Below are 25,808 nucleotides of genomic sequence, written 5' to 3' on the forward strand. Positions count from 1 at the left end.
CACGTGATTAGTTCAGTTTTATTTTCTCACTCACAAGCAATTTTATTGACAATATAGTAACTTTGATGTTAACTCAACAAAGTATCACATATAGATACCGTAAATTCATCGATAATACCACACGTAATATCTCTTGCTACCCTTAGATATTAGTCTGTTATTCACTCCTATGCCAAGCTATATCCACTTGGAGTACTAGTAGCATTATTCTCAGGAGTTATAACTCTCCATCTCCTAGATTTACAAGTGAATTCAGATTGAACATTATATATGCTACAGATCTGTTATCTAACGGACTTTAATAATCTGACCTACTAATTAACTCTAAGTTGTGACATAAGGGAAGCTTAATAGATATACAGCTACTTACTCGCACTTTCATTCATATCTATACCTACTCATATAGTGAGTTATCACTTACATGATCATACTTGCAGTCAATTGGGGATATCCTTGCAGAGTGCCATTAATTTCAATTGATATAATCAATTATACAGCTGCCACAATATATTATTATACTACAGTCGATACTTAAGTGTGTTTTTAAATGTTTTTCCTATTTTAACGTTTGACCCCAATAAAAGTTAATTTTTAATTATATTCAAGTCTTCTTCTTTCCCAATCCATCCTTGGATTATTCAAGTGACAATTATCTGCGATATCTGTTTCGCACATTGGATCAGGGAGTGCTTTCTGTGTGTATTCTTTCTTCTTCTCGCTCAATACTTTTAACACAGCCCCCTGAATTCCCAACTGTGGTGACATAGCTAGGGGGAAGGGATTTTAAATCCGTGAGCTATGTCACCACACCAACACATTCACACCACCAGCCACACCACTCCTCACTTGCTTCAATTGATGTCTATGGTTCCCTCCACTCACTGTCTGCCATCACAGGCCCTTCAGTCTATACCACTTCACTAGCAAGGATCAATCATGCCTGTCCTGATTTGGTGACCTCCTAGCCAATGGTGATCTTGACCACTGAAAATGGCTCCTAATAGCTATATCCCTGGCCAAACATCCCCATGTAGGAAAATTGTGATCCTCTCCACATCTCCTGCTGCTGTGAGGTAAGTGAGATGGAGCCTGCCTTCCAAACCTTCTATCCCTTTCAGGCCTTCTGAGCCACTGCTCCTCTTGCTTCCCACTCGTGGACCTTGGCTGATGAGTAGAGGAGGTAAGATTGCCATGACCAGATTCAGATTCCTTATACACACTCAACCCATTTCTCCCTGACCTACATCTACTCCTACCTCTATCCTGCCCCCTCCTGCCTGACCCTCCGTTCTCCTCACCCCTGTTGGGGGACATGCATAAAAGCTGAGTCAAAGGAGCCAGAACTCTTACCTGGCTTGCCCTCCATGGTCCTGCTGAAGGCTTTTCCACCATTCCCTTATCCAGGTCCCTGTAAGATGCATCTCCTTTGGTAACCTGGCTTTGCGATCAATATATGCAAGGAGCTAGCTTCTCCTTGCACATTTGATCCAGACGGTGCCAACTTTCTAAACATAAAAATTACTCAACTGACCTATCTCTCACCTCAGATTTTCACTGGCAACAGAGGGGTCAATAACACCTCCCTCAAATACATTCCTCCGGGGTTGCCAAGATTCAATAAAGCACATTAGCAAAAATGATATCTTGCTGAAAAAAAAAAACCTCTCTGCAAATTCAATGCTCAAAAATTACAGATTTCAAAGAGAGTTGTACCCACACCTCCTTGGTGCAGCCACTGGCAACATGAGATCTATTGCTATCAATGGAGCCACTTGTATCTCACAAATCATTAAAGAGATATAAAACAGTAAAAACATTCAATGCAAAGAATAGCTGGAAAATAAAATGTTTATGTATTTTTTATAATTACATTAATTTAGTTAAAATATTAAAGACATAGGTGTAGAGGTTTAGTTTCTATAAAGTATTCTGCTTTCTATAAAGTAATGGGTGCCACCATGTTTTAAATAGTTTTCTATTTATTTGTATCTTCTGCTGAGAACATTTAGCAACAGATATAAATCAGGTAATAAAATACAGTTTGTGCAAACAAGGCTGTGTGGAAATTCTGTTAGATAATCTTATGTTCCACACAGCCTTGCTATTATTATTATTATTATTATTATTATTATTATTATTATACTCATACCACCCAACTGTCCCGATTTTCACGGGACAGTACTGATTTTAGGGGTCTGTCCCGCTGTCCCGGGTTGCTAGGCATCTGTCCCGCATTGCCCCATGCATTTAAAAAAATTAAATTCTATTGGGCACATACTCAGAAGCAGTGGAAAAGTAATGGTGTGTGGGTTAAAGGGACAGTCTAGTCAAAATTAAACTTTCATGATTCAGATAGGGCATGCAATTTTAAAAACTTTCCAATTTTCTTCTATTATCTAATTTGCTCAATTCTTTAGATATCCTTTGTTGAAGAAATAGCAATGCACATGTGTGAGCCAATCACACAAGGCCTCTAGGTGCAGCAACCAATCAGCAACTACTGAGCATATCTAGATATGCTTTTCAGCAAGTGATATCAAGAGAATGAAGCAAATTAGATAATAGAAGTAAATTAGAAAGTTGTTTAAAATGACATGCTCTTTCTAAATCATGAAAGAAAAAAATTGGCTTTCATGTCCCTTTAAGCAGGAGTAGGAAGGCTGTATACCCTCTGACCTCAGGTAATGATGACCTCTAACCCCTGGTAGTGATGACGTCTACCCCTGGTGATAATACTAGCATGCTTTCAGTTTCATTCAATGAGCAGTGCTAACACCAGGGTAATGGACAGTGGCAGCCTCAGACTGCCAGCTAATGTGCTTGCCAACCCCAGGACCCCATACAATGAGTTACAGATACCCATATATGATGTAGTGTGTGTGTCTATCTGTATCTATTAGTGTGTATGTGTGTGTATCTGCATGTATAAGTGTAAGGTGTGTAGTGTGTATCTGTGTGTATCTGCATGTATAAATGTAAGCTATGAAGTGTGTATATCTGCATTTATAAGTGTATACTATGTAGTGTGTATGTATCTGCATGTGTAAGTGTATACTGTGTAGTGTGTGTGTGTATATCTGCATGTATAAGTGTATGCTATGTAGTGTGTGTGTGTGTCTGTATGTGTAAGTTAATACTATGTAGTGTGTGTGTGTGTGTGCGTATCTGCATGTATAAGTGTATGCTATGTACTGTGTGTGTATCTGTATGTATAAGTGTATACTATGTAGTGTGTGTGTATCTGCCTGTATAAGTGTATGATATGTAGTGTGTGTCTGCATGTGTAAGTGTATGCAATGTAGTGTGTGTGTGTATGTGCATGTGTAAGTGTATTCTATGTAGTGTGTGTGTATCTGCATGGGTAAGTGTATACTATGTAGTGTGTGTGTGTGTATCTGTAAGTGTATGCTATGTAGTGTGTGTGTGCGTATCTGCATGTATAAGTGTATGCTATGTAGTGTGTGTCTGCATGTGTAAGTGTTTGCAATGCAGTGTGTGTGTATCTGCCTGTATAAGTGTATGATACATAGTGTGTGTCTCCATGTGTAAGTGTATGCAATGTAGTGTGTGTGTATCTGCATGTGTAAGTGTATGATATGTAGTGTGTGTGTATCTGCATGTGTAAGTGTATGCTATGTAGTGTGTGTGTATCTGCATGTGTAAGTATATGCTATGTAGTGTGTTACTATGCATTTTTGCTATTATTAAATGTCCAATTAAGATAAAAAGATTTAGCACTCTCTCTGCAATGGTTAATTAAATACAGATCTCACATAGCTATACCAGTGGTTTGAGCTTGTGTCTGATTTGCTGTCTAAGAGTATTAAAATATATGACTTTATTTAGAATTGTATTTATATTACTTTGGGCTTATGAATTTGTTATGCCCCGTCCCTGCTCCTGTCCACCACATTAAAATTTTTATTTTTGCTGCAGGGTGGGGGGATGGGGTGTCCCTCTTTTGAATTTTGAAATGTTGGGAGGTATGCTTTATTTATAAAGTGCCAACATATCCCGCAGCGCTGTTCATGGGTACAATTCATTTAAATAAAACAATGATACAAAACTTGTAAGAGAGAAGACAACATTTGATAAACAAATACAGGAGGAATTGAGAGTCTGAAATGACAAGGGTCCTTTGTAGCCTAACAAGTATCCATATATCTAGATAATTTACGCACTCCCCAAGCACAAAAACTAAAAGTGTTTTTTTGTTTAAATAAAACAACAAAACTATAATACATTGTAAAATGCCCTATTCAATAAAGTATTTTGTTTTAAGTGGTCAAGTCAATAAATATAATTAACAATTTCATGGAAAATAGTTGTGTCTTACCTCTGTGACACATAGGCTTTTTAGTTTTTCCTAAAATATATGAAACACAAAACACGAAAAACATACATTATTCTGTTTCCTTATGTCAAAAGTAAGGCATAGTTATTTATTATTATTATTTTAATCAACAGCACAAAATGCTAACATTTTAAAGAAGATTGTGATTAAACAGCAGTGAACCCCTTGCTACCAGCAAGGAGTAAGTTTACTGTTTAGCCCAATGTATAGACCATGTTTATACCCTCTTGGCAACCAAAATATTAAATGGGTCACTGATGAGGTGTTTAATGTGTTGTTAAATTAAGCGATAAATCTATCTAATAAATAGATCTATCTAATAAATACATCTATTAAACAATATTGGATTTATTTATAACTTATCCTATTAGATTCCAATAGGACATAATCCCCCCAAATGTATCCGAAATCAACTGCAATATACTTTCATTGAGACCATTCAGTAAAAACCTATTTTTATGTACAGTACATAAACCATCTTGATTTAAAGACTGACGTGTGGTGGGTGTGAACACCAGAGAATAATGTCCGTGTTTAAATGCTGTAACGTTTTAACAGAGGTATATTGTGTATTGTTCAATAGAATTTCTGGGGTTATGTCCCTTTTTAAAATGAATATAGATTGTGAAACAGTTATGTCAGAGTATAACATTTCTTACCAGGGTATTTTTTGGTCCTTTTGTTTCCTACATAGAAAGATAAAAAAATACCAATAAAAAATGCCATCTAAAGTCTATACCCTCTAATACAACAGTGCTAGTTACCTTATGTACAGTATAAAGACCATTTCTTTGTAATCGGTGATCTACTCTACAACCCCTACCTGAAGGGGGTAATTTACTAACTTAAAGGACCACTCAGTGCAGTAGAATTGCATAATTAACAAGTGCATAATAAAAAGACAATGATTTAACACTTACTCTGAATTTAAAATAAGCAGTAGATTTTTTTTTCTGACAAATGTATTTTTTTCTCCCATTTGCCAGCCCCCTGTATCATGTGACAGACATCAGCCAATCACAGACTAGTTTACATATAGCCTGTGAGCTTGTGCACATGCTCAGTACGATCTTGTTCCCCATAAAGTGTGAATATAAAAAGACTGCCAAATTATATAATAGAAGTAAATTGGAAAGTGTCCCTTTAAAGGAAAAAAAAAATCCTTAGCATAACAATTCAACATGAATTGAAATGGGACGTTAATATTTTTACTATAATGAAAAACTCTTAAAGGACCAGTACACACAGTAGATTTGCATAACCAACAAATGCAAGATAACAAAACAATACAATAGCATTTACTAATGAGTAGTAGATTTTTTTCTAACACATTTTAAAGTTATGTATATTTCCAGTCCCCCTGTACCATGTGATAGCAATCAGCCAATCACAAATGCATATACGTATAGTCTGAGTTCTTGCACATGTTCAGTAGGATCTGGTGACTCAAAAATTGTGTAAATATAAAAGACTGTGCACATTTTTTTTAATGGAAGTAAATTGGAAAGTTGTTTAAAATTACATGCTGTATCTGAATCATGAAAATTTAATAAAACCTTAGTGTCCCTTTAACAACTTTTTTGAAATTCTTAACTTAACTTGTTTTTTTCCAGCCATCATCGAATCAGTTTTATCACCCTCTATTTTAACCTGGTATAGCTCTGCTACATTATCATTAAAGGAGAAACTACACCGAATTGTGAGATCTGTGAAAGAAATCATTGGGGGTCAATTTATTTATCTTGAAGACATTTACTCTTTTTAAGGATAAATAAGAGAGTCTGAAATGTTTTATCTGATTCATCTTACCCTGGCTATTGTTTTTTTAATCGTCTATCTTTTTATTAAAGGCCAAGGTTGAGAGTTTAACAAATTCGGGAAAAATGTTTTCTGAATATTTTTTTCCCCAGGCTATTAAAATAGCATACTTCTCTTATTTATTATTGTTATCGGTTATTTGTAGCGTGCCAACAGATTCCGCAGCGCTAATTATTTCACTTTTGGTACGATAAATTAAACCTTAGTCACTGTTTGTGAATATATTTGATGGTTAGATTTGTACACTGCTGATTGTATTAGTTTGTTCATTGTCATCCGATACTTTTACACCATGAAATATTCCTTGTTTATTTTTCTTTTTTTGACGAATAAATGATTCTATTCTAATGTATTGTATTCTATTATAAAAGGTGGGGTGTTATATTCAGGAGAGTTGTAGCTAAGTTTGCTTCAAGATATCATTGCTACCATGAGCATGCTAGAGGGTAAGAGGAGAGGAAGTCCCGTCCCCTGGTTTGTGCACTCATCTAGAATATGATCAGGATATGCATTTGAAGAACACTAATCTTAGCCAACAAGCAACATAAAGGAGCACATGGCCCCTCAATGGATAGCGAACAGTCTCCACTTTCAACTGTCAATTGACCCTTTGGTTACCACATGGTCTGTGTAAACTTATTAGACACAAGTTTTGTAGTATAAAAATATGGGAGGGTTCTTAAACTGTTCTCAGCCAAAAACACTAATGAGGCCGTTTACCTAAAGGAACATAAAATATGCTGTGACTACCAGGTTTCAGTGTAGTGTTGCAATAAGTTAACATACAGGCCCAGTGTGAAAGTGTTTCAAATAGATTAACACCTTGTTTACTCCAATTGTTTTTCAATGGCCAAGCTCCCCCCACCACTTGCCAAATTTAAGGAACCAACCAGACTTGTTACTGAAGTAGACATGGCTTGCCACTGCCATTATCTTTGTAAAACAAGCATCTTATCTTATCACATCTGCTGAGGCCAATTATGGATAGATATGTGGCAGGGTCAGGCTTATGAAGCCTGCACTGTGTACTTCCAATTATCAGAAATGGAAAACTCACAATTGTCAGAGTTAAATTACAGGAAAAGGGGGGGGGGGGATATATAATGAAAGTGTTCTATTCTTTGCTTTTCTTCTTTTTTTTTTACTCTGCATAATTAAACATTTTGTATATATACTGTACAATAGTGAGACCCATAATGCAAAAAAAGTCTCTTCTTTTAAAAAACCCTATAGTAGTCATATGGTTGAAATATCCATGACTACTACCTATTAGCATATTTATTAGGGATATAATTAATTCACTAAAGCTGTGGTGAATGAAAAGATTGGCAAACCTGTTTGATTGTCTTTGGCATGTTAAACATTGTGCAGAAAACAATTTGTATATACATTTAATTTGCAATATTAACCTATTGGAAGATGTCTACATTTAATATACTAACAGTGAGCATTTGCCATTTTAACAACGTCATTTCAACAACTATTCATGAAGTGAGTACTTACTTTGGTACTACCAGTAAGTAAAACACTTGAGCTAAAATGTCTAAGGTTTAGAAAAACAAAATAAAGCAACACTTATAGAGCAATGAGCAGAGACGTAACTAGAAACCACAGGGCCCAGGTGCAAGAATCTAAGAAAAAGTGAATTTGATACATATCTTTTTTTTTTTTTTTTTACATTTAACACAGAAACAAATGTGAATCAGATTACATGTCTACAAAATGAGGTACCTTGTGCCCACAGTCTGTGAGATGGTCTGACCACCCATTACTGTATATACTGACACTGTTTAACCCACGAGTACTGTATATAGTGAGTCCGTGACAGAGTCTGTAATCTGCCAGTGAGATGGCTGGCCTGACCCTACCCGCCCCAGTACTTTATAAAGTGACCACAGTAGTCTGTGACATGGTCCAGCCCCCCGTACTGTATATAGTGGTACTGTATAGACTGACACTGTTTACCCCCCCATGCTTTAGTAACAAGGTCTGTAATTTGCTGGTTCCACAAACATACACACATACATGCATAAATACACACACAGTCACATACATACATACACACACACACACATAAACACCAATGGGTAAAACAGAAACACTAAACCCTGTAGTCAGAGACACTAGTGAAGCATCATGTCACACTCACATGATATGAGTGCAGGCAGTGGCAGGTCAACGTATTTTTTTGTAAAAAAAATTAATGTTTTTTTTTTTAAGCAATTGCGACCTCTGCTCCCCCTGTAGTTTCTCCCCTGGCAGTGAGAGTTGTCATGTGCTGCTCCAGACCCTGGAAGCTAAGGCTCATGTGCTCCCCCTTCTACCTGCAAGTCAGTGCAGTTATATAACACATCTGGTCGCACAGTCTATGATTTGAGGGTGCTGACATTTTAGTAATAAAAGTACTGAATCTAAGCCCAGAAGCAAAGAAATACAACTCCAGCTGAGCACAATTTATCTGTCCTAACTATCACTGGCAACTTTTTTGTGCTCACTTCCGAGTGTAAATACAAAACAATTAAGTAGAGAGCTAGGAAGAGTAGGGGGAAGCAGAAAAAGTTGAACCTAAGTTTATGTAAACTAAATATGCCTATGTTGACATCACCAGAAAATAATATAAATGAGGAGAAGCACTCAAAGCTTGAAAACATATCAGTGCTTGTTCAGTATGACATAAAAGACTGTACCCAGAGATCTGGTCTTAGTTGAGAGTTTCTCTCTTTCTTTTTCATATACAAATTAACATGGTTGTAGTTACTCTAACTCCTTGCTCACATGCTTAGGGGTATACAACAGCACCTGACTGATGAGGCCCAAAAAGTGTGAAATAATTGTTTGTGGTTTGTTCTGTTCCCTTGTTCAGAGGCTAGTGGTCTTTGGTTTCTTTTAAGGTGGGGTCATTCTAATTTACATGATTCTTATGTTCTGTAATAGGCATACAGCTAGATTACGAGTCTTGCGTTAGGCTTAAAAAGCAGCGTTGGCCGGACCCAAAGCTGCTTTTTAACGCCCGCTGGTATTACGAGTCTTGAAGGTACAGGTGTGCCGCTCACTTTTTTGGCCAGACTCGGAAATACCGCAAATCCCCTTACGTCAATTGCGTATCCTATATTTTCAATGGGACTTGCATAGTGCTGGTATTATGAGTCTGACAAAAAGTGAGTGGTGCACCCTCTCCTGTCAAGCCTGGTACCACATTTTAAAGTCAGTAGTTAAGAGTTTTACACTACAACGCCGTAGCATAAAACTCTTAACTAAAGTGCTAAAAAGTACACTAACACCCATAAACTACCTATTAACCCCTAAACCGAGGCCCCCCCACATCGCAAACACTAAAATACATTTTTTAACCCCTAATCTGCCGAACCGGACATCTCCACCACTATAATAAATATATAAAGCCCTAAACCGCTACGATTGGAATTAAGGAAGAAAAAATCCTATTGGCTGATGCAATCAGCCAATAGGATTGAAGTTCAATCCTATTGGCTGATCCAATCAGCCAATAGGATTGAGCTGGCATTCTATTGGCTGTTCCAATCAGCCAATAGAATGCCAGTTCAATCCTATTGGCTGATTGCATCAGCCAATAGGATTTTGTCTACCTTAATTCTGATTGGCTGATAGAATTCTATCAACCAATCGGAATTGAAGGGACGCCATCTTGGATGACGTCATTTAAAGGAACCTTCATTTTGTGTTTAGCCGTCAGAAGAAGAGGATGCTCCGCATCGGATGTCATGAAGATGGACCCGCTCCGCGCCGGATGGATGAAGATAGAAGATGCCGTCTGGATTAAGACTTCTGCCCGTCTGGAGGACCACTTCGTCTGGCTTGGATGAAGACTTCTCCCGGCTTCGTTGAGGACTTCAGCCAGGTTGCGTGAAGACGTCTCCCGGTAAGGTGATCTTCAGGGGATTAGTGTTTGTTTTTTTAAGGGGGGCTTGGGTGGGCTTTAGAGTAGGATTGGTTGGGTGGGTGGTGGGTTTTAATGTTGGGGGGGGGAATTGTAATTTTTTTTCAGGTAAAAGAGCTGATTAATTTGGGGCAATGCCCCCAAAAGGCCCTTTTAAGGGCTATTTGTAATTTAGTGTAGGGTAGGGCTTTTTTATTTTGGGGGGGGCTTTTTTTATTTTGTTAAGGGGATTAGATTAGGTGTAATTAGTTTTAAAATCTTGTAATTTCTTTATTATTTTCTGTAATTTAGTGGGGGGTTTTTGTACTTTAGATAATTTTATTTAATTGTAATCAATTGTATTTAATTTAGGTAATTAATTTAATTGTAGTGTAGTGTTAGGTGTAATTGTAACTTAGGTTAGGGTTTATTTTACAGGTAAATTTGTCTTTATTTTAACTAGGTAGTTATTAAATAGTTAATAACTATTTAATAACTATTGTACTTAGTTAAAATAAATACAAAGTTGCCTGTAAGATAAAAATAAACCCTGAGTTAGCTACAATGTAACTATTAGTTATATTGTAGCTAGCTTACGCCTAGATTTAGAGTTCTGCATTATCCGTCCAAACCAGCGTTAGGGGGTCCTAACGCTGGTTTTTACCTCCCGCTGGTATTTAGAGTCAGTCATTAAAGGGTCTAACGCTCACTTTCCAGTGGTGACTTTTCCATACCGCAGATCCCCTTACGCCAATTGCGTATCCTATCTTTTAAATGGGATCTTTCTAACGCCGGTATTTAGAGTCTTGGCTGAAGTGAGCATTAGAAATCTAACGACAAGACTCCAGTCGCAGAAAAAAGTCAGGAGTTAAGAGCTTTCTGGGCTAACGCCGGTTCATAAAGCTCTTAACTACTGTGCTCTAAAGTACACTAACACCCATAAACTACCTATGTACCCCTAAACCGAGGCCCCCCCACATTGCCGCCACTCTATTAAATTTTTTTAACCCCTAATCTGCCGACCACACACCCCCGCCACCTACATTATCCCTATGTACCCCTAATCTGCTGCCCCTAACACCACCGACCCCTATATTATATTTATTAACCCCTAATCTGCCGCCCCCAATGTCGCCGCCACCTACCTACAATTATTAACCCCTAATCTGCCGGCCGGACCTCACCGCTACTATAACAAATGTATTAACCCCTAAAGCTAAGTCTAACCCTAACACTAACACCCCCCTAAATTAAATATAATTTTATTCTAACGAAATAAAATAATTCTTATTAAATAAATTATTCCTATTTAAAGCTAAATACTTACCTGTAAAATAAACCCTAATATAGCTACAATATAAATAATAATTATATTGTAGCTATTTTAGGATTTATATTTATTTTGCAGGCAACTTTGTATTTATTTTAACCAGGTACAATAGCTATTAAATAGTTAATAACTATTTAATAGCTACCTAGTTAAAATAATTACAAAATTACCTGTAAAATAAATCCTAACCTAAGTTACAATTAAACCTAACACTACACTATCAATAAATTAATTAAATAAACTATCAACAATTATCTACAATTATATCAACTAAACTAAATTACAAAAAAAACAAACACTAAATTACAAAAAATAAAAAAAGCTTACAAGAATTTTAAACTAATTACACCTACTCTAAACCCCCCCAAAAAATAATAAAGCCCCCCAAAATAAAAAAATGCCCTACCCTATTCTAAAATAAAAATTCTAAAGCTCTTTTACCTTACCAGCCCTTAAAAGGGCCTTTTGCGGGGCATGCCCCAAAGAATTCTGCTCTTTTGCCTGTAAAAAAAAAAACATACAATACCCCCCCAACATTACAACCCACCACCCACATACCCCTAATCTAACCCAAACCCCCCTTAAATAAACCTAACACTAAGCCCGTGAATATCTCCCTACCTTGTCTTCACCACGCCGGGTATCACCGATCCATCCAGAAGAGGGTCCGAAGTCTTCATTCTATCCAGCAAGAAGAGCTCCTCCAAAGGGTCCAAAGTCTTCATCCTATCGGGCAAGAAGAGGACATCCGGACCGGCAAACTTCTTCATCCAGGCGTCATCTTCTATCTTCTTCCATCCGGCGCGGAGCAGGACCATCTTCAAGCAGCCGACGCGGAACCATCCTTCTTCACCGACGGACTAACGGCAAATGAAGGTTCCTTTAAGGGACGTCATCCAAGATGGCGTCCCTCGAATTCCAATTAGCTGATAGGATTCTCTCAGCCAATTGGAATTATGGTAGGAAAAATCTGATTGGCTGATTGAATCAGCCAATCAGATTCAAGTTCAATCCGATTGGCTGATCCAATCAGCCAATCAGATTGAGCTTGCATTTTATTGGCTGATCGGAACAGCCAATAGAATGCAAGCTCAATCTGATTGGCTGATTTTTCCTACCTTAATTCCGATTGGCTAATAGAATCCTATCAGCCAATCGGAATTCGAGGGACAGCATCTTGGATGACGTTCCTTAAAGGAACCTTCATTCGTTGTTAGTCCGTCGGTGAAGAAGGATGGCTCCGCGTCGGCTGCTTGAAGATGGCCCCGCTCCGCGCCGGGTGGAAGAAGATAGAAGATGCTGCCTGGATGAAGATGTTTGCCGGTCCGGATGTCCTCTTCTTGCCCGATAGGATGAAGACTTTGGACCCTCTGGAGGAGCTCTTCTTGCCGGATAGGATGAAGACTTCGGACCCTCTTCTGGACGGATCGGTGATACCCGGCGTGGTGAAGACAAGGTAGGGAGATCTTCAGGGGCTTAGTGTTAGGTTTATTTAAGGGGGGTTTGGGTTAGATTAGGGGTATGTGGGTGGTGGGTTGTAATGTTGGGGGGGGGGTATTGTATGTTTTTTTTTACAGGCAAAAGAGCAGAATTCTTTGGGGCATGCCCCGCAAAAGGCCCTTTTAAGGGCTGGTAAGGTAAAAGAGCTTTACAATTTTTATTTTAGAATAGGGTAGGACATTTTTTTATTTTGGGGGGCTTTGTTATTTTTTTAGGGGGCTTAGAGTAGGTGTAATTAGTTTAAAATTCTTGTAAGCTTTTTTTATTTTTTGTAATTTAGTGTTTTTTTGTAATTTAGTGTTTTTTTTTTGTAATTTAGTTTAGTTGATATAATTGTAGATAGTTTATTTAATTAATTTATTGAAAGTGTAGTGTTAGGTTTAATTGTAACTTAGGTTAGGATTTATTTAACAGGTAATTTTGTAATTATTTTAACTAGGTAACTATTAAATAGTTATTAACTATTTAATAGCTATTGTACCTGGTTAAAATAAATACAAAGTTGCCTGTAAAATAAATATAAATCCTAAAATAGCTACAATATAATTATTATTTATATTGTAGCTATATTAGGGTTTATTTTACAGGTAAGTATTTAGCTTTAAATAGGAATAATTTATTTAATAAGAATTATTTTATTTCGAATAAAATTATATTTAATTTAGGGGGGTGTTATTGTTAGGGTTAGACTTAGCTTTAGGGGTTAATACATTTATTATAGTAGCGGTGAGGTCCGGTCGGCAGATTAGGGGTTAATAATTGTAGGTAGGTGGCGGCGACGTTGGGGGCGGCAGATTAGGGGTTAATAAATATAATATAGGGGTCGGCGGTGTTAGGGGCAGCAGATTAGGGGTACATAGGGATAACGTAGGTTGCGGCGGTGTACGGAGCGGCAGATTAGGTGTTAAAAATAATATGCAGGGGTCAGCGATAGCGGGGTTGGCAGATTAGGAGTTAATAAGTGTAAGGTTAGGGGTGTTTAGACTCGGGGTTCATGTTAGGGTGTTAGGTGCAGACATAGGAAGTGTTTCCCCAAAGGAAACAATGGGGCTGTGTTAGGAGCTGAACGCTGCTTTTTTGCAGGTGTTAGGTTTTTTTTCAGCTCAAACTGCCCCATTGTTTCCTATGGGGGAATCGTGCACAAGCACGTTTTTTAAGCTGGCCGCGTCCGTAAGCACCGCTGGTAATGATAGTTGCAGTGGCGGTAAATTATGCTCTACGCTCCATTTTTGGAGCCTAACGCAGCCCTTCTGTGAACTCTAAATACCAGCAGTATTTAAAAGGTGTGGGGGGGAAAAAAGCACGCGTAGCTAACGCACCCCTTTGGCCGCAGAACTCTAAATCTAGCCGTTGGTGTTTATTTTATAGGTAAGTATTTAGTTTTAAATAGGAATTATTTAGTTAATTCTAGTAATTTTATTGAGATTTATTCAAATGATATTTGTTAGGGGGGGTTAGGGTTAGACTTAGGTTTAGGGGTTAATAACTTTATTATAGTGGTGGCGATGTTGGGGGCAGCAGATTAGGGGTTAATAAATGTAGTTAGGTGGGGCGACATTGGGGGCGGCAGATTAGGGGTTAATAAATATAATGTAGGTGTCGGCGATGTTGGGGGCAGCAGATTAGGGGTTCATAAGTATAATGTAGGTGGTGGCGGTGTCCGGAGCGGCAGATTAGGGGTTAATAATATAATGTAGGTGTCGGCGATGTCGGGGATGGCAGATTAGGGGTTAATAAGTGTATGATTAGGGGTGTTTAGACTCAGGGTTCATGTTAGGGTGTTAGGTGTAGACATAACTTTTATTTCCCCATAGAAATCAATGGGGTTGCATTAGGAGCTAAACGCTGCTTTTTTGCAGGTGTTAGGTTTTTTTTCAGCCGGCTCTCCCCCATTGATTCCTATGGGGAAATCGTGCACAAGCACGTTTTAGCAGCTCACCGCTAACGTAAGCAGTGCTGGTATTGAGGTGAGATGTGGAGCTAAATTTTGCTCTACGCTCACTTTTTTGAGGTTAACGCCTGGTTTGTAAAAACCCGTAATACCAGCGAAGTCTGTAAGTGAGCGGTGAGCATAAACTGCTCGTTAGCACCGCACGCCTGTTAACGCAAAACTCCTAATCTAGGCGATAGTGAGCTAATAGAGACTAAACTTTCAACTCTACTGTTCATTTGAAGTACAATTTTTGGCTTTGCTCATTCTCTTTTGAATGTATCTCTCTATTTTCCTTTTGCAATCACCAGAAAACCAGATGGGATCTTATTATGGATACAACTACTTAGTATTTGCAATCTCTGCATGACAGTTTGTTGCTTCCTTGGCCTTGATTAAAACAAATGAAAGGGACTCATTACATTCTTTCAGTCTAGATACAATGACAAGGCATACAAAGTATTAGGCTACACACCTAATATGTATATACTGTTTATTTCCTGCATCAATAAAAATCTGTGGTTTATGATGAATAGGTTTTGCATTTAAAAGTACAATATGAGTCAATGTGCTTTTATGTGATTTGTACATAAATGTATACAATTTGGTGCCCATAAATAATTATTTCTGTTTTTCTTTGGAGCTTATGGTGTTTAATGTATTCAGTTTAGTTTGATAAATATTAATAGATATTTTGTTTACATTTTTAAAAACCCACGTATATGTAAAACTATTTAAACTCACCTGTAAAATAAGCACAATTAAAATAACTGCACATTTGTCCTGTGCTTGTAAGATTATATGCATTTCCTTTGTGTGATTTTTTCTGAAATTGTTCTGTGCCTGGAATTAAAACTTCTTCCTCATTAGGATATATGGAATAGGCTGTAATATTCACCCCAAATCTTGTACTTATATTAAAGAAGGACTTTTCTCCAAATGTTTTAGCTTCATTTCTATTTAGGGAAGATGAAGTAAATCTTCCAAACCTTACAAAATTTGCCACATTAGAAGAAACTTTACTTCCCCTATATGTTTTATATATTTTGGATTTATCTTTCTGGGTCCTAAGCACTTGCAAGGCTCTTGTTAAGTAGAAATGAAATGCCTTGAAATTAAATTTTTTACGATAATTTTCAACAGATTCTCCAGCCTCTGTTAATTTATCATTTAACTGTTTGTGAAAAGGATTCTTTTCGGGATAGTTTTCTGTAAAAGTTACAACAGCTATTCCATAATTATCTTTTAACCCAGCTGGGATCTTTATATTTTTCTGCTTTTTTAACTTGTTCCAGTTTTTTTGGGAATGTTCCCAAACTTCTTTAAAATCTGAATTCTTTTTTTTCTCATCTTGTAGCAACTGATTAGCTTCTCTCTCCATCTCATCCTCACAACCTCTGTACTGGTCATCAAAATGATTGGCACGCATGTTCAGCTCGTATGCCTGACATTTCACCTATGGAAAGATGACAATGAAATGTGTGTTAAATATTTGTTACTCACTTAAAGGATTACTTTCTGTTATAATTTTTAAGCTAAACAACTAACATATTAAAGTTAATAAACATTAATTAAAACCTACTGACCTATATTTTCTCCAAAACGAAGTTTCATAACGTTCTAAAAGTTATATCTTTTATTCGCCGATGATGTCACGTTATCCTGCCCACTATTTTCAGCACTGCGTGTTCAAAATACTTAAACCAATAACTTTGTGTTTAAAGCGCCATTTTGATACCTAGGTATTGTAAACGGATTGGTACAGAGCAAAGGATACCCACAGAGTGGGTTTGGAAAACAATTAAATTTGCAGACAAGATTTCTGATATACGGTAGAGATATGTTAATGAAATGCTATTGATAAAAAGCGTATTTGGGGTAGTTAGTTAGTAACAGGCATAGAAAATATTTACTTACAGTGGCCCTTTAAGATTTGTAAAGAATAGTTGACGCTACACATTTCAAGAATTCATAAACAGAGGAACCAAAAGAGATCTATGATATAATAGTGACCCATTAAATGATGTGCCGATGTTGCCCTGCTGTAAAAAAGGAACGTTGTAGAGTAAAAATAGATCTTTTTATTTTTAAATAAATTTCTTTCATTTTCTTTATGTTTACACCCTGTAAATTGGTTAAAGTCAAAGTTGAGCTGTTGTGCCACTGAAGATGAAGATAACGGTGGTGAAAAGATAAAAAAGAAGAGAAAAGTAAGTAGCACCCTCAATCACTCTTAAATCTCACAATATTTAATCCAAAATGTAATTTTGTTTCTCTCCCCAATGAATTGAGACATATCTGAGTCTGTTCTTAAAGCACAAGTATGTTTATTAAGAATCTCTATTATTGTATTGTGATCTTGATTGTATGTAGTTATACACCTCACATCTGCATCCTGATTGTCTAATATGCCTTTCTGATCATCTTTTGCAGAGAAACCTCAGTACTTAAGTCTTGATCTAAATTCTCTGGCTCTAAGTTTAAATTGCACATGACTGGAAAAATTCCATCTTAGTCTAAGAAATTCACCTTCTGGTAGAGACCTTAATGAAATGATGACCACTACAGAAATGCAAAATGTAATTGGTTGATGTGTATTTATAATATAGATCTGTAATAAGTCTCCCATCTGTGTTTTTTTATTATTTTGACATTCAGAAAATTCACACTTACTAGATCCAAGTTATAAGTCACTCTTAAATTGATGTCATTTTGATTTAATAGATTAATACATTCAAGCAGAGTACCTTTGCCTCTATTCCAAAATATCACAACAGAATCCATGTATCTTAACCACAATAATATATTTTCTGCATACTCTCTATATTTGTCTGAAAACACTTTTTCCCTCTCCCACCACCCCAAGCAGATGTACGCATATGTTGGGGAGCATGATGACCCCACAGCAGTACCTCATATATGTAAGTAAAATGCATAATTGAAAACAAATGGTTGTGTTCCAAGATAAATCTTAATGAATACATTTATGGGTTAAAGTACATTCAACGCCATCCCCAGAAAATATTCAACTGCTAAACATACAGAGATTCAGTTTTACAAGAAACCATTAAAGTTTCTTGCTCCAAATTGACTTAGGGCAAGGTTACAAGTGGCGTGCTAAATAATTAAAATGGAAGTGGAGGGCCCTCTACTGGGCATGTAACAAAATTAAGGGATAACTGAGTTGAAGTCTGGAAGGTACTAGATGTTACATTGTTGCAAGTGGAGGGGCGGGTGTTTCTGCTTACCTTTATAGGTCCTGACTGCAGGGAATCCAGCCCTCTTTTGTTCCTGGTTCCAGACTTCAAGGAAGGATTTTTCTGTGGAGATGGAGCAGGTCAAGAGAAAGTCTGTGCCCCCAAAGCGGTACAGTGAAGTATGGTATGAGAGGAGCTGCAAGAGAAAGTGGATCAGCTTCTGAGGATGTGGTACCCCCTTCCCCAGTTTCAAAAACCAAGGCGGCCCCCAGGGTTCAGAAGAGGCCTACAACCAGGGGGGGGGCTGGGAACTGGAGCCACTGCTGTGAGCTCTGGGTCCCAGGGTCCCTCCTCAAGCACTCAACCCCCGCACCCTGATGCTATTAGGGCTGCTGAGGTTCCGGCCTCTGACTCTGTTAGGCCTGGGCCTTTATTTCTTAGGGGGGGGTCACTGCCCGGGGTTCCCTTAACTCAACCGGATTCCCCCCCTCCCCTTTACCCTAACCTTATCGATTCCCATTCTGATCCCCCTCCTGGGAATATGGGGCAAGCGGGCCATGCTGCGGCCGGGCAAGCGTCCTGGCAGCAGCTCCAGGCCCTTTCACCCGAGGCCTTGGCCTCGGTTCTCTCTATGGTGCAGGCCCTGGTGGGGAACTTTCCCCCTGGTGGTCCGGCCATTGGCTCTGGGGTGCAGGCTGAGCGGCAGGGCGCCCACGTGGTCTGGGATCTCAATGTCCCTGGGCTTGCGTCGGGCCGTAGCCACGCCCCTTCCGGCGCCGCGTCACGCGCATCCTCCCTGAGCGATGTTTCAGACAGGCAGGAGCGCGGTAGAAGCAGAGTGTGCAGCATGCCACACAGCAGCAGTTCACCGCACGGAGGAAGCCCTAGTGAGTTGGGGAGGCTCTGTGCGGATTGGTGGGCACCTGGGGTGGCGGGAGCGCGTGCGAATGTGCGGCCTGTGAGGGCGGCTGGCAAGGCACTGGGTAAAACAGAGGGGTAAAGGGGTAATCCCAGGTCGTGCTGCTCAGGCTAGATCGGGCACCGGGGTCCACAGGGGGATAACTGTGGCTAGGCAAGGGGCTTTACATGGGGATACCGAATACCTTGATGTGGCAGGGACTGCCTCAGGGGGAATATTTGCCAGGGACATTAGTAGGCAGGTAACGCCTGGTATGATTTGTGGGGCTGGCAATGAAAGTGTGAATGTGTCACAGGGACAGATTTCCAGTGGGACTGAAGAGATGATAAGGAGGGCGGTTTCTGCTGCACTGGGGGTGTGTTTGTCTGGGGAGCAGGTGGGGAACCCCTCAGGGGTCCATTCATCCGCAAGGAGTACTCCCCAAAATGTTTTGTTTCCGCAGGGTGTGTCCATGGATACGTCTGTTCCAGCTATGGCTTCTGCATCCAGGCAAGGAGCAGTACCGGTTGCATCTTCATCTCCAGCTGCTGCAGAGGACAGATACCAGCAGTCGCCGGCAGGAGCTGCGCCGCCTTTGGCCCGCAGCGGTGAGTTTCTCTTACACACATCTGCACACATAGGGCTGGGTTCATCCTCTAGTGGGTCTGGATCTGAGAGTGAGGGTGACTTAGGCTTAGTTGGAAAAGGGCAGAAGGAGATGTTTAAGATGATAAAGAAGCTGGTAGCGGCGCAGGTAAAAGGGAAGGTCACTAGAGCGGAGAGTAGTCATGCAGTCCCATTAGCTCAGGACTCTAGCATTGGTTTCCCGGCCATGGGAGCACCCCCGATGTCACGGCATGTGGCGTCGCACGGCGACACTTACTCGTGCTTGGTGCACTCCCTATATGGACACCTGAAATCGAAGGTGGTCAAAAAAGATTCAGGATGGACGCTACGTCAACATCTTTGAACTTTCACCGGAGGCATGTAGGGCTAGGGAACGCGCGGCTGACGGCACGGGGCCAAAAAAGGTCCAGCGGCCGGAGACATTCGAGGAGTGGCACAAATGCTTTAGGGTGTTAGCCACGTGTTATGTAGATAAATGGCCCACTCAGGGTCATAATCTATTTAAATATGAGGATACCATTGACGATATCCGCGCTAGGTTTAAGGAAGGTGCGTGGCGGGAGTACGACATGGCCTTCCGCAGGAAGATGGTGGGTAACCCTCTCCTGCACTTTGGAACCAAGGATATTGACCTGTGGTCCAAACTGGGGCTTGAAGGGGGTGCAGGCAGCACCACTGGGCTGCGGCTAGGAGCCAGCAAAGCGGCGCAGAGGTCAAAGCGCCGGGGCAGGGAATGCTGGAAATTCCAGGATAAACAGTGTGACAGCGGAGCTAGTTGTTCCTTTCGTCACATCTGCAAATTCTGCAATGGACCACATTCAGGGGTGGATTGCGTCAAAAGGAGGGATGCTGGCGCAGACAAGTCGGCATCCAGGGGCGGTCCTGGGTACAAGGGCCCCAACCCCACTTAGGTTGCCAGCCATGGAGCCGTGGCTGGCGCGTTACCCGGACCAGGAGGCGGCTCAACTGCTTAGGTCCGGGTTATGGGAGGGGTTTAGGATTCCGGTGGGGGGCGACGTGGTGGGTTCCGTGGTACACAGGAACCTTAAGTCAGCATATGAATTCCCTGAGGTAGTGCGGGAAAAGCTGAGTAAGGAGCTGGCTTTGGGCAGGGTGGCCGGTCCCTTCAGGGCCAGGCCGCTGCCCGATTTGGTGGTATCCCCATTAGGGGTGGTACCCAAAAAGGACACGGGCAAGTTTCGGCTTATACATCACTTGTCATTTCCGAAAGGGGGGTCGGTGAATGACGCCATCGACCCAGACATGAGCACGGTACACTACCAGTCCTTTGACGATGCTCTAGGTATCGTACGGGGCAAAGGAGCAGGGGCGCTAATGGCGAAACTGGACATAGAGTCAGCGTTTCGTTTGCTGCCCCTGCACCCGTCTGCATTTCGGCTAATGGGCATGAAGGCGGACGGGGCCTTCTATGTGGACAAATGTCTTCCCATGGGGTGCTCGCTATCATGTGCACTGTTCGAATGCTTTAGTTCCTTTCTGCATTGGGTGGTGCAGAGGGCCTCTGGGGGTGGAGCCGTGGCCCACTACCTGGATGACTTCCTGTTGGTAGGTAGGGCAGGTTCGGATGAATGCTCACGCATGATGGTTATCATGCAAGACATGATGGGTAAATTCGGCGTGCCGCTGGCAGAGGATAAGACACAGGGTCCCTGTTCTTGCCTTACTTTTCTTGGTATAGAAATAGATACTGAGGCGGCGGTCTATAGGCTGCCACGGGACAAAGTCGACCGCCTGTTGCTAGGCTGCCACGGGACAAAGTCGACCGCCTGTTGCAGGTGGTTTTGTCCGTGCGTAGTGCTAAGACGATTTCCGTTAAGGAACTTCAGTCCTTGCTGGGACTCCTGAACTTCGCAGGACGAGCTATTCCTATGGGAAGGGTATTCAACAGGAGGCTGGAGGGTCAATTGCAGGGCCCGAAAGGGAAGGCTTCCAGGGTGGAAGTGTCAGCGGAGATGAGGGAGGATCTCTGGGTATGGGAGGAATTTCTAAAGAAATTCAACGGAGTATGCATTTAGCGAGAGGGCCCCATGACCAGTCATTCGCTTCATCTATTCACAGATGCGGTGGGTGGCTTTGGTTATGGGGCTTACTTCGATGGCGAGTGGTGTGCTGCTCCGTGGCCAAGGGATTGGGTTCTGGCGGGTTTAACCAGGAACCTAACGCTCCTGGAACTTTTCCCAATCATTGTGGCGGTCGAGCTCTGGGGATTGAGACTGGCCAATCGGGCGGTGTTTTTTTGGTGCGACAACATGAGTGTTGTCTATGCCATCAACCGGCTTTCCGCATCGTCACCCAGGGTGGTTACGTACCTGCGCCACCTAGTGTTGCGTTGCTTACAGTGGAACGTGCGTTTCATGGCTCGGCACGTGCCGGGGGTTAGGAATGTCATAGCGGATGCTCTGTCCAGATTTCAATGAGATCAGTTTAGGAGGGTGGCGCCAGGGGCCGCGAGAAACGGTCTAAATTGCCCTCCTTTTCTTTGACAGATGGCGGGGGCTGGGAGAGCGTCATCCCCCTAATCAGAGCGTCCTTGGCTCCCAAGACTTGGTGTGCTTATGAGAAACACTGGAGATCGTGGGTTTGCTTCGCCGGGCAACAAGGGTTTGCCGTACATACAGAGACACAGGTACAGGTGCTTGACTGGCTTGCATGGTTACATAGTCAGGGCGTATCCAGACTGTCTGCTCAGAGCAGGCTTTCGGCCGTCGCGTTTTTCAATAAGACGTTCGGCATTGCAGATTATTCCCGGGCATTTCTTGTGAAGCAAGTAATGAAGGGTTGGGGGCGGATGTCCCCGCGCGAAAAAGACCGTAGGGAACCTATTACACCTCTTAGATTGCATGACATGGTGGGTACACTGCAGTCAGTGTGCTCGTCAAGGTTTGAGGCAGCACTGTTTAGGGCGGCCTTCTCGTTTGCCTTGGCTGGGGCTCTGAGGGTCGGTGAAATTGTGGCTTCATCTAAGACGGATAAAATGGGTGGGATCCAATGGGAGCACGTGCGGCCATCGGATGATGGGCTGCTGCTTCTTGTGCCTAGGTCCAAGACGGACCCCGATGGCAAGGGAGCTTGGCTTCTGCTGGGAAAGCATGAATTCCCGGAATGTTGCCCAATTAGGAGTTTCCACGATTATTGCCAGATTAGGCCACAGGGCTTGCGTCAGTTATTTATTCATGAAGACGGATCGGCGTTGTCGTTGTTTCAATTTAAAAGGGTCTTAGCAAAGGCGGCGGCTGCCGTCGGGCTGGATCCTGTGAAAATCACGTCCCATTCCTTTCGGATAGGGGCGGCCACGAGCGCGGCGACTAGCGGTGTATCGGAGTCCGGTATCAAGAAATTAGGGCGCTGGAAGTCGGGTCGTTTTAAATCATATATTCGTCCTTTGGGGGACGAACCCCATTAGGCCGGGTTCCGCTAGTTGAATAGGAAGGGGGCTAAACGGTTGGGGGATGTGTGGTGTATGGAAATATGTAACTGTAGGTCATGCTTGGCTCAGTTTGTATCCTATGTTTTCAGGCAAGAATGCTCCCACGAAACGGGTGTGGATAGTGGGGCATTCCTTCGTGCACTGGGCGTCCATCAGGGCGTCGCAGAGGCCGGACGGGCAGCAATTGGGATTTGCAGCATCCAGAGCTAATGTACGGTGGCTAGGGCGCAGGGGGTTAACTTGGGATGAGTTACCCACCTTGCTTCAGGACGCTCACAGGAGGTGGGGGAAACCTCACATTATTGTGCTGCATTTGGGAGGGAACGACATGGGGTCCGTTCCTGTTTTGGATTTGATTTGGAGGATGGCTTCTGACATACGCTGGCTGGCTGCTTGGCTTCCTGATGTCCAGATTGGTTGGTCCAACGTAGTTGCACAACTGCGTTGGCGGCATATCGTAAATCAGAGGGCAGCGTATAATGTGAGAAAGAAGCTTAATAGGGAGATGGGGCGGACGGTCACGGCGTTAGGTGGTTTTGCCATTAGGCATGACGAGTTGACGGCTGACAACAAGGCTCTCTATCGCCCTGATGGCGTTCACCTTACAGAGGTGGGTCTGGACATTTTTCTAGGGGATATTAGAAAAGCATTGTTAGGGTTTGTTTGAATTATTGTCTAGCAGTTAAAGTTTATTGTTATTGTTTAATATATGGGTTTGAGCTTGTCAGTTGTGGCGGCAAGAGGCGGTTGGCTCTTGTGGCGGTCGGTCAGGGCCCAGAGAGCGGGCAGGGAGAGAGATGAGTGATGTCATGGGATGGGGGAGGTGACACCCACTAGGTGCCGACCTAGGGGTTACTCCCCCCTACGAATCTTAGGCAAATACCTCTTTCAGCTTACAGCTCTCTCTCTCTGCCAATTGGGCGTGGCAATCGTGCCACGCTGCACACACCGTGTAGGGCCCTGGCCGTCTGTTAGTAGGGGTTAATTTAGCTAGTTTATTGCCGCCACCAGCAAAGAACTGTTACAGTTCTCCTATTGAAGGATTTTGTTGCCTAGTTGGCATATTTACATAGGCCTAGTTTTAAAGGCTTATGTGATAATAAATGTGACCGTGACCGGTCTTTTGCCCATTTAACATGTGTCAAGTGTCTTATTTCATCTAATCTATTGTTATATATGGTATTTAAGTTTATTTAAGTTGGGTACAGGTAAGACGTAATAGGAGGTTTATCCCTTATGGAAGTGGAGGCCCTCTACTGGGCATGTAACAAAATTAAGGGATAACTGAGTTGAAGTCTGGAAGGTACTAGATGTTACATTGTTGTCAAGTGGAGGGGCGGGTGTTTCTGCTTACCTTTATAGGTCCTGACTGCAGGGAATCCAGCCCTCTTTTGTTCCTGGTTCCAGACTTCAAGGAAGGTTTTTTCGCTTACCCGACCCTGGAGGAAGATGTGGCGGCTTAGGGTAATGGCTAGGGCTCACCCTGGCTTGGGTAGGTTTAATTGAACTAGCCCATTAAGTCCAGGGGGTAATTTAGTCTTCCACCCGCTTGGAGCGTGTTTTTACGACTCGTTCCGAGGGGGGTCGCCTTACTGGGCTGGTCGTATGCGCCCTAGCTGGCGGTCGGTCAGGGCCCAGAGAGCGGGCAGGGAGAGAGATGAGTGATGTCATGGGATGGGGGAGGTGACACCCACTAGGTGCCGACCTAGGGGTTACTCCCCCCTACGAATCTTAGGCAAATACCTCTTTCAGCTTACAGCTCTCTCTCTCTGCCAATTGGGCGTGGCAATCGTGCCACGCTGCACACACCGTGTAGGGCCCTGGCCGTCTGTTAGTAGGGGTTAATTTAGCTAGTTTATTGCCGCCACCAGCAAAGAACTGTTACAGTTCTCCTATCGAAGGATTTTGTTGCCTAGTTGGCATATTTACATAGGCCTAGTTTTAAAGGCTTATCTGATAATAAATGTGACCATGACTGGTCTTTTGCCCATTTAACATGTGTCAAGTGTCTTATTTCTTCTAATCTATCGTTATATATGGTATTTAAGTTTATTTAAGTTGGGTACAGGTAAGACGTAATAGGAGGTTTATCCCTTATGATATTTACTCTCCACTGTGTAATACCAGCTCTCGCTAATGTGCTGTTGTCAGCAATGTGAATGCTGCGAAGCATTGTGCTCACGAGAGCGCCCTTTCCATAGGCTCCAATGGGAGCCTCGCTCTAATGCCGAGACGGCATCAGAATTAAAGCGCAGGGATGACAGAAAATTTTAATGTATATGTATATGCTTATAAACATATATATTTATGTGTTAATATGTTTATACACACATAATAAAACACACACACACATACACATATATATATATATATATATATATATATATATATATATATATATATATATGTATATAAGCATATACATATACTGTATATTTGCAGTACACAGTTCCCATAAACCTCAAAGTAAAAGCACTTTTCAGTGAATTACCCCATTCCTGCCAACTTTAGACCCAAAATACTGCCAAGTGCAGTTATTTTATTAAAAAATAAAGATGCTGCTATCTTTATTTTTCAATAGAACACACTAGACTATATTTTGGGTGCATTTTGGGCAGCCACTTGAAACGGCTAATTAATTATGGTGTGCCCATAAATTTGCCGGGACATGATAATTTAGCGCTCCATTTGTAATCTAGCCATCAATCTATTCTGTTTAACACATCCATTTTGTCTCGCACATATGATGGCAATAAATTAACTATATACCTAAACCGGGGGAAAGGGGGTGGTGGTTTTTGGTGGTCTTTT

General features: G+C 41.5%; 1 protein-coding gene across 1 annotated transcript; it reads right to left on the reverse strand.

Moving 5' to 3' along the window:
- Positions 1-1,674: 1,674 nt before the first annotated feature.
- On the reverse strand, positions 1,675-18,544 carry LOC128652709 (ecto-ADP-ribosyltransferase 5-like). Its single transcript, XM_053705641.1, has 5 exons — positions 18,530-18,544; positions 15,572-16,283; positions 5,014-5,040; positions 4,337-4,366; positions 1,675-1,778 (listed from the first exon to the last, which is right to left on the reverse strand). Exons 1-5 carry the CDS (start codon positions 18,542-18,544, stop codon positions 1,675-1,677), a joined length of 888 nt encoding a protein of 295 aa, XP_053561616.1.
- Positions 18,545-25,808: the final 7,264 nt, after the last annotated feature.

Source organism: Bombina bombina, chromosome 3 (genome assembly GCF_027579735.1).
Source record: "Bombina bombina isolate aBomBom1 chromosome 3, aBomBom1.pri, whole genome shotgun sequence".
Classification (NCBI taxonomy): Eukaryota; Metazoa; Chordata; class Amphibia; order Anura; family Bombinatoridae; genus Bombina; species Bombina bombina.

Coding starts and splice junctions, on each gene's coding strand:
- LOC128652709 (XM_053705641.1), bottom strand. Junction 4,367..5,013: donor AAGGACCAAAAAATACCCTG/GTAAGAAATGTT, acceptor CATATATTTTAG/GAAAAACTAAAAAGCCTATG. Junction 1,779..4,336: donor AAAGCCTATGTGTCACAGAG/GTAAGACACAAC, acceptor ATGATTTGTGAG/ATACAAGTGGCTCCATTGAT.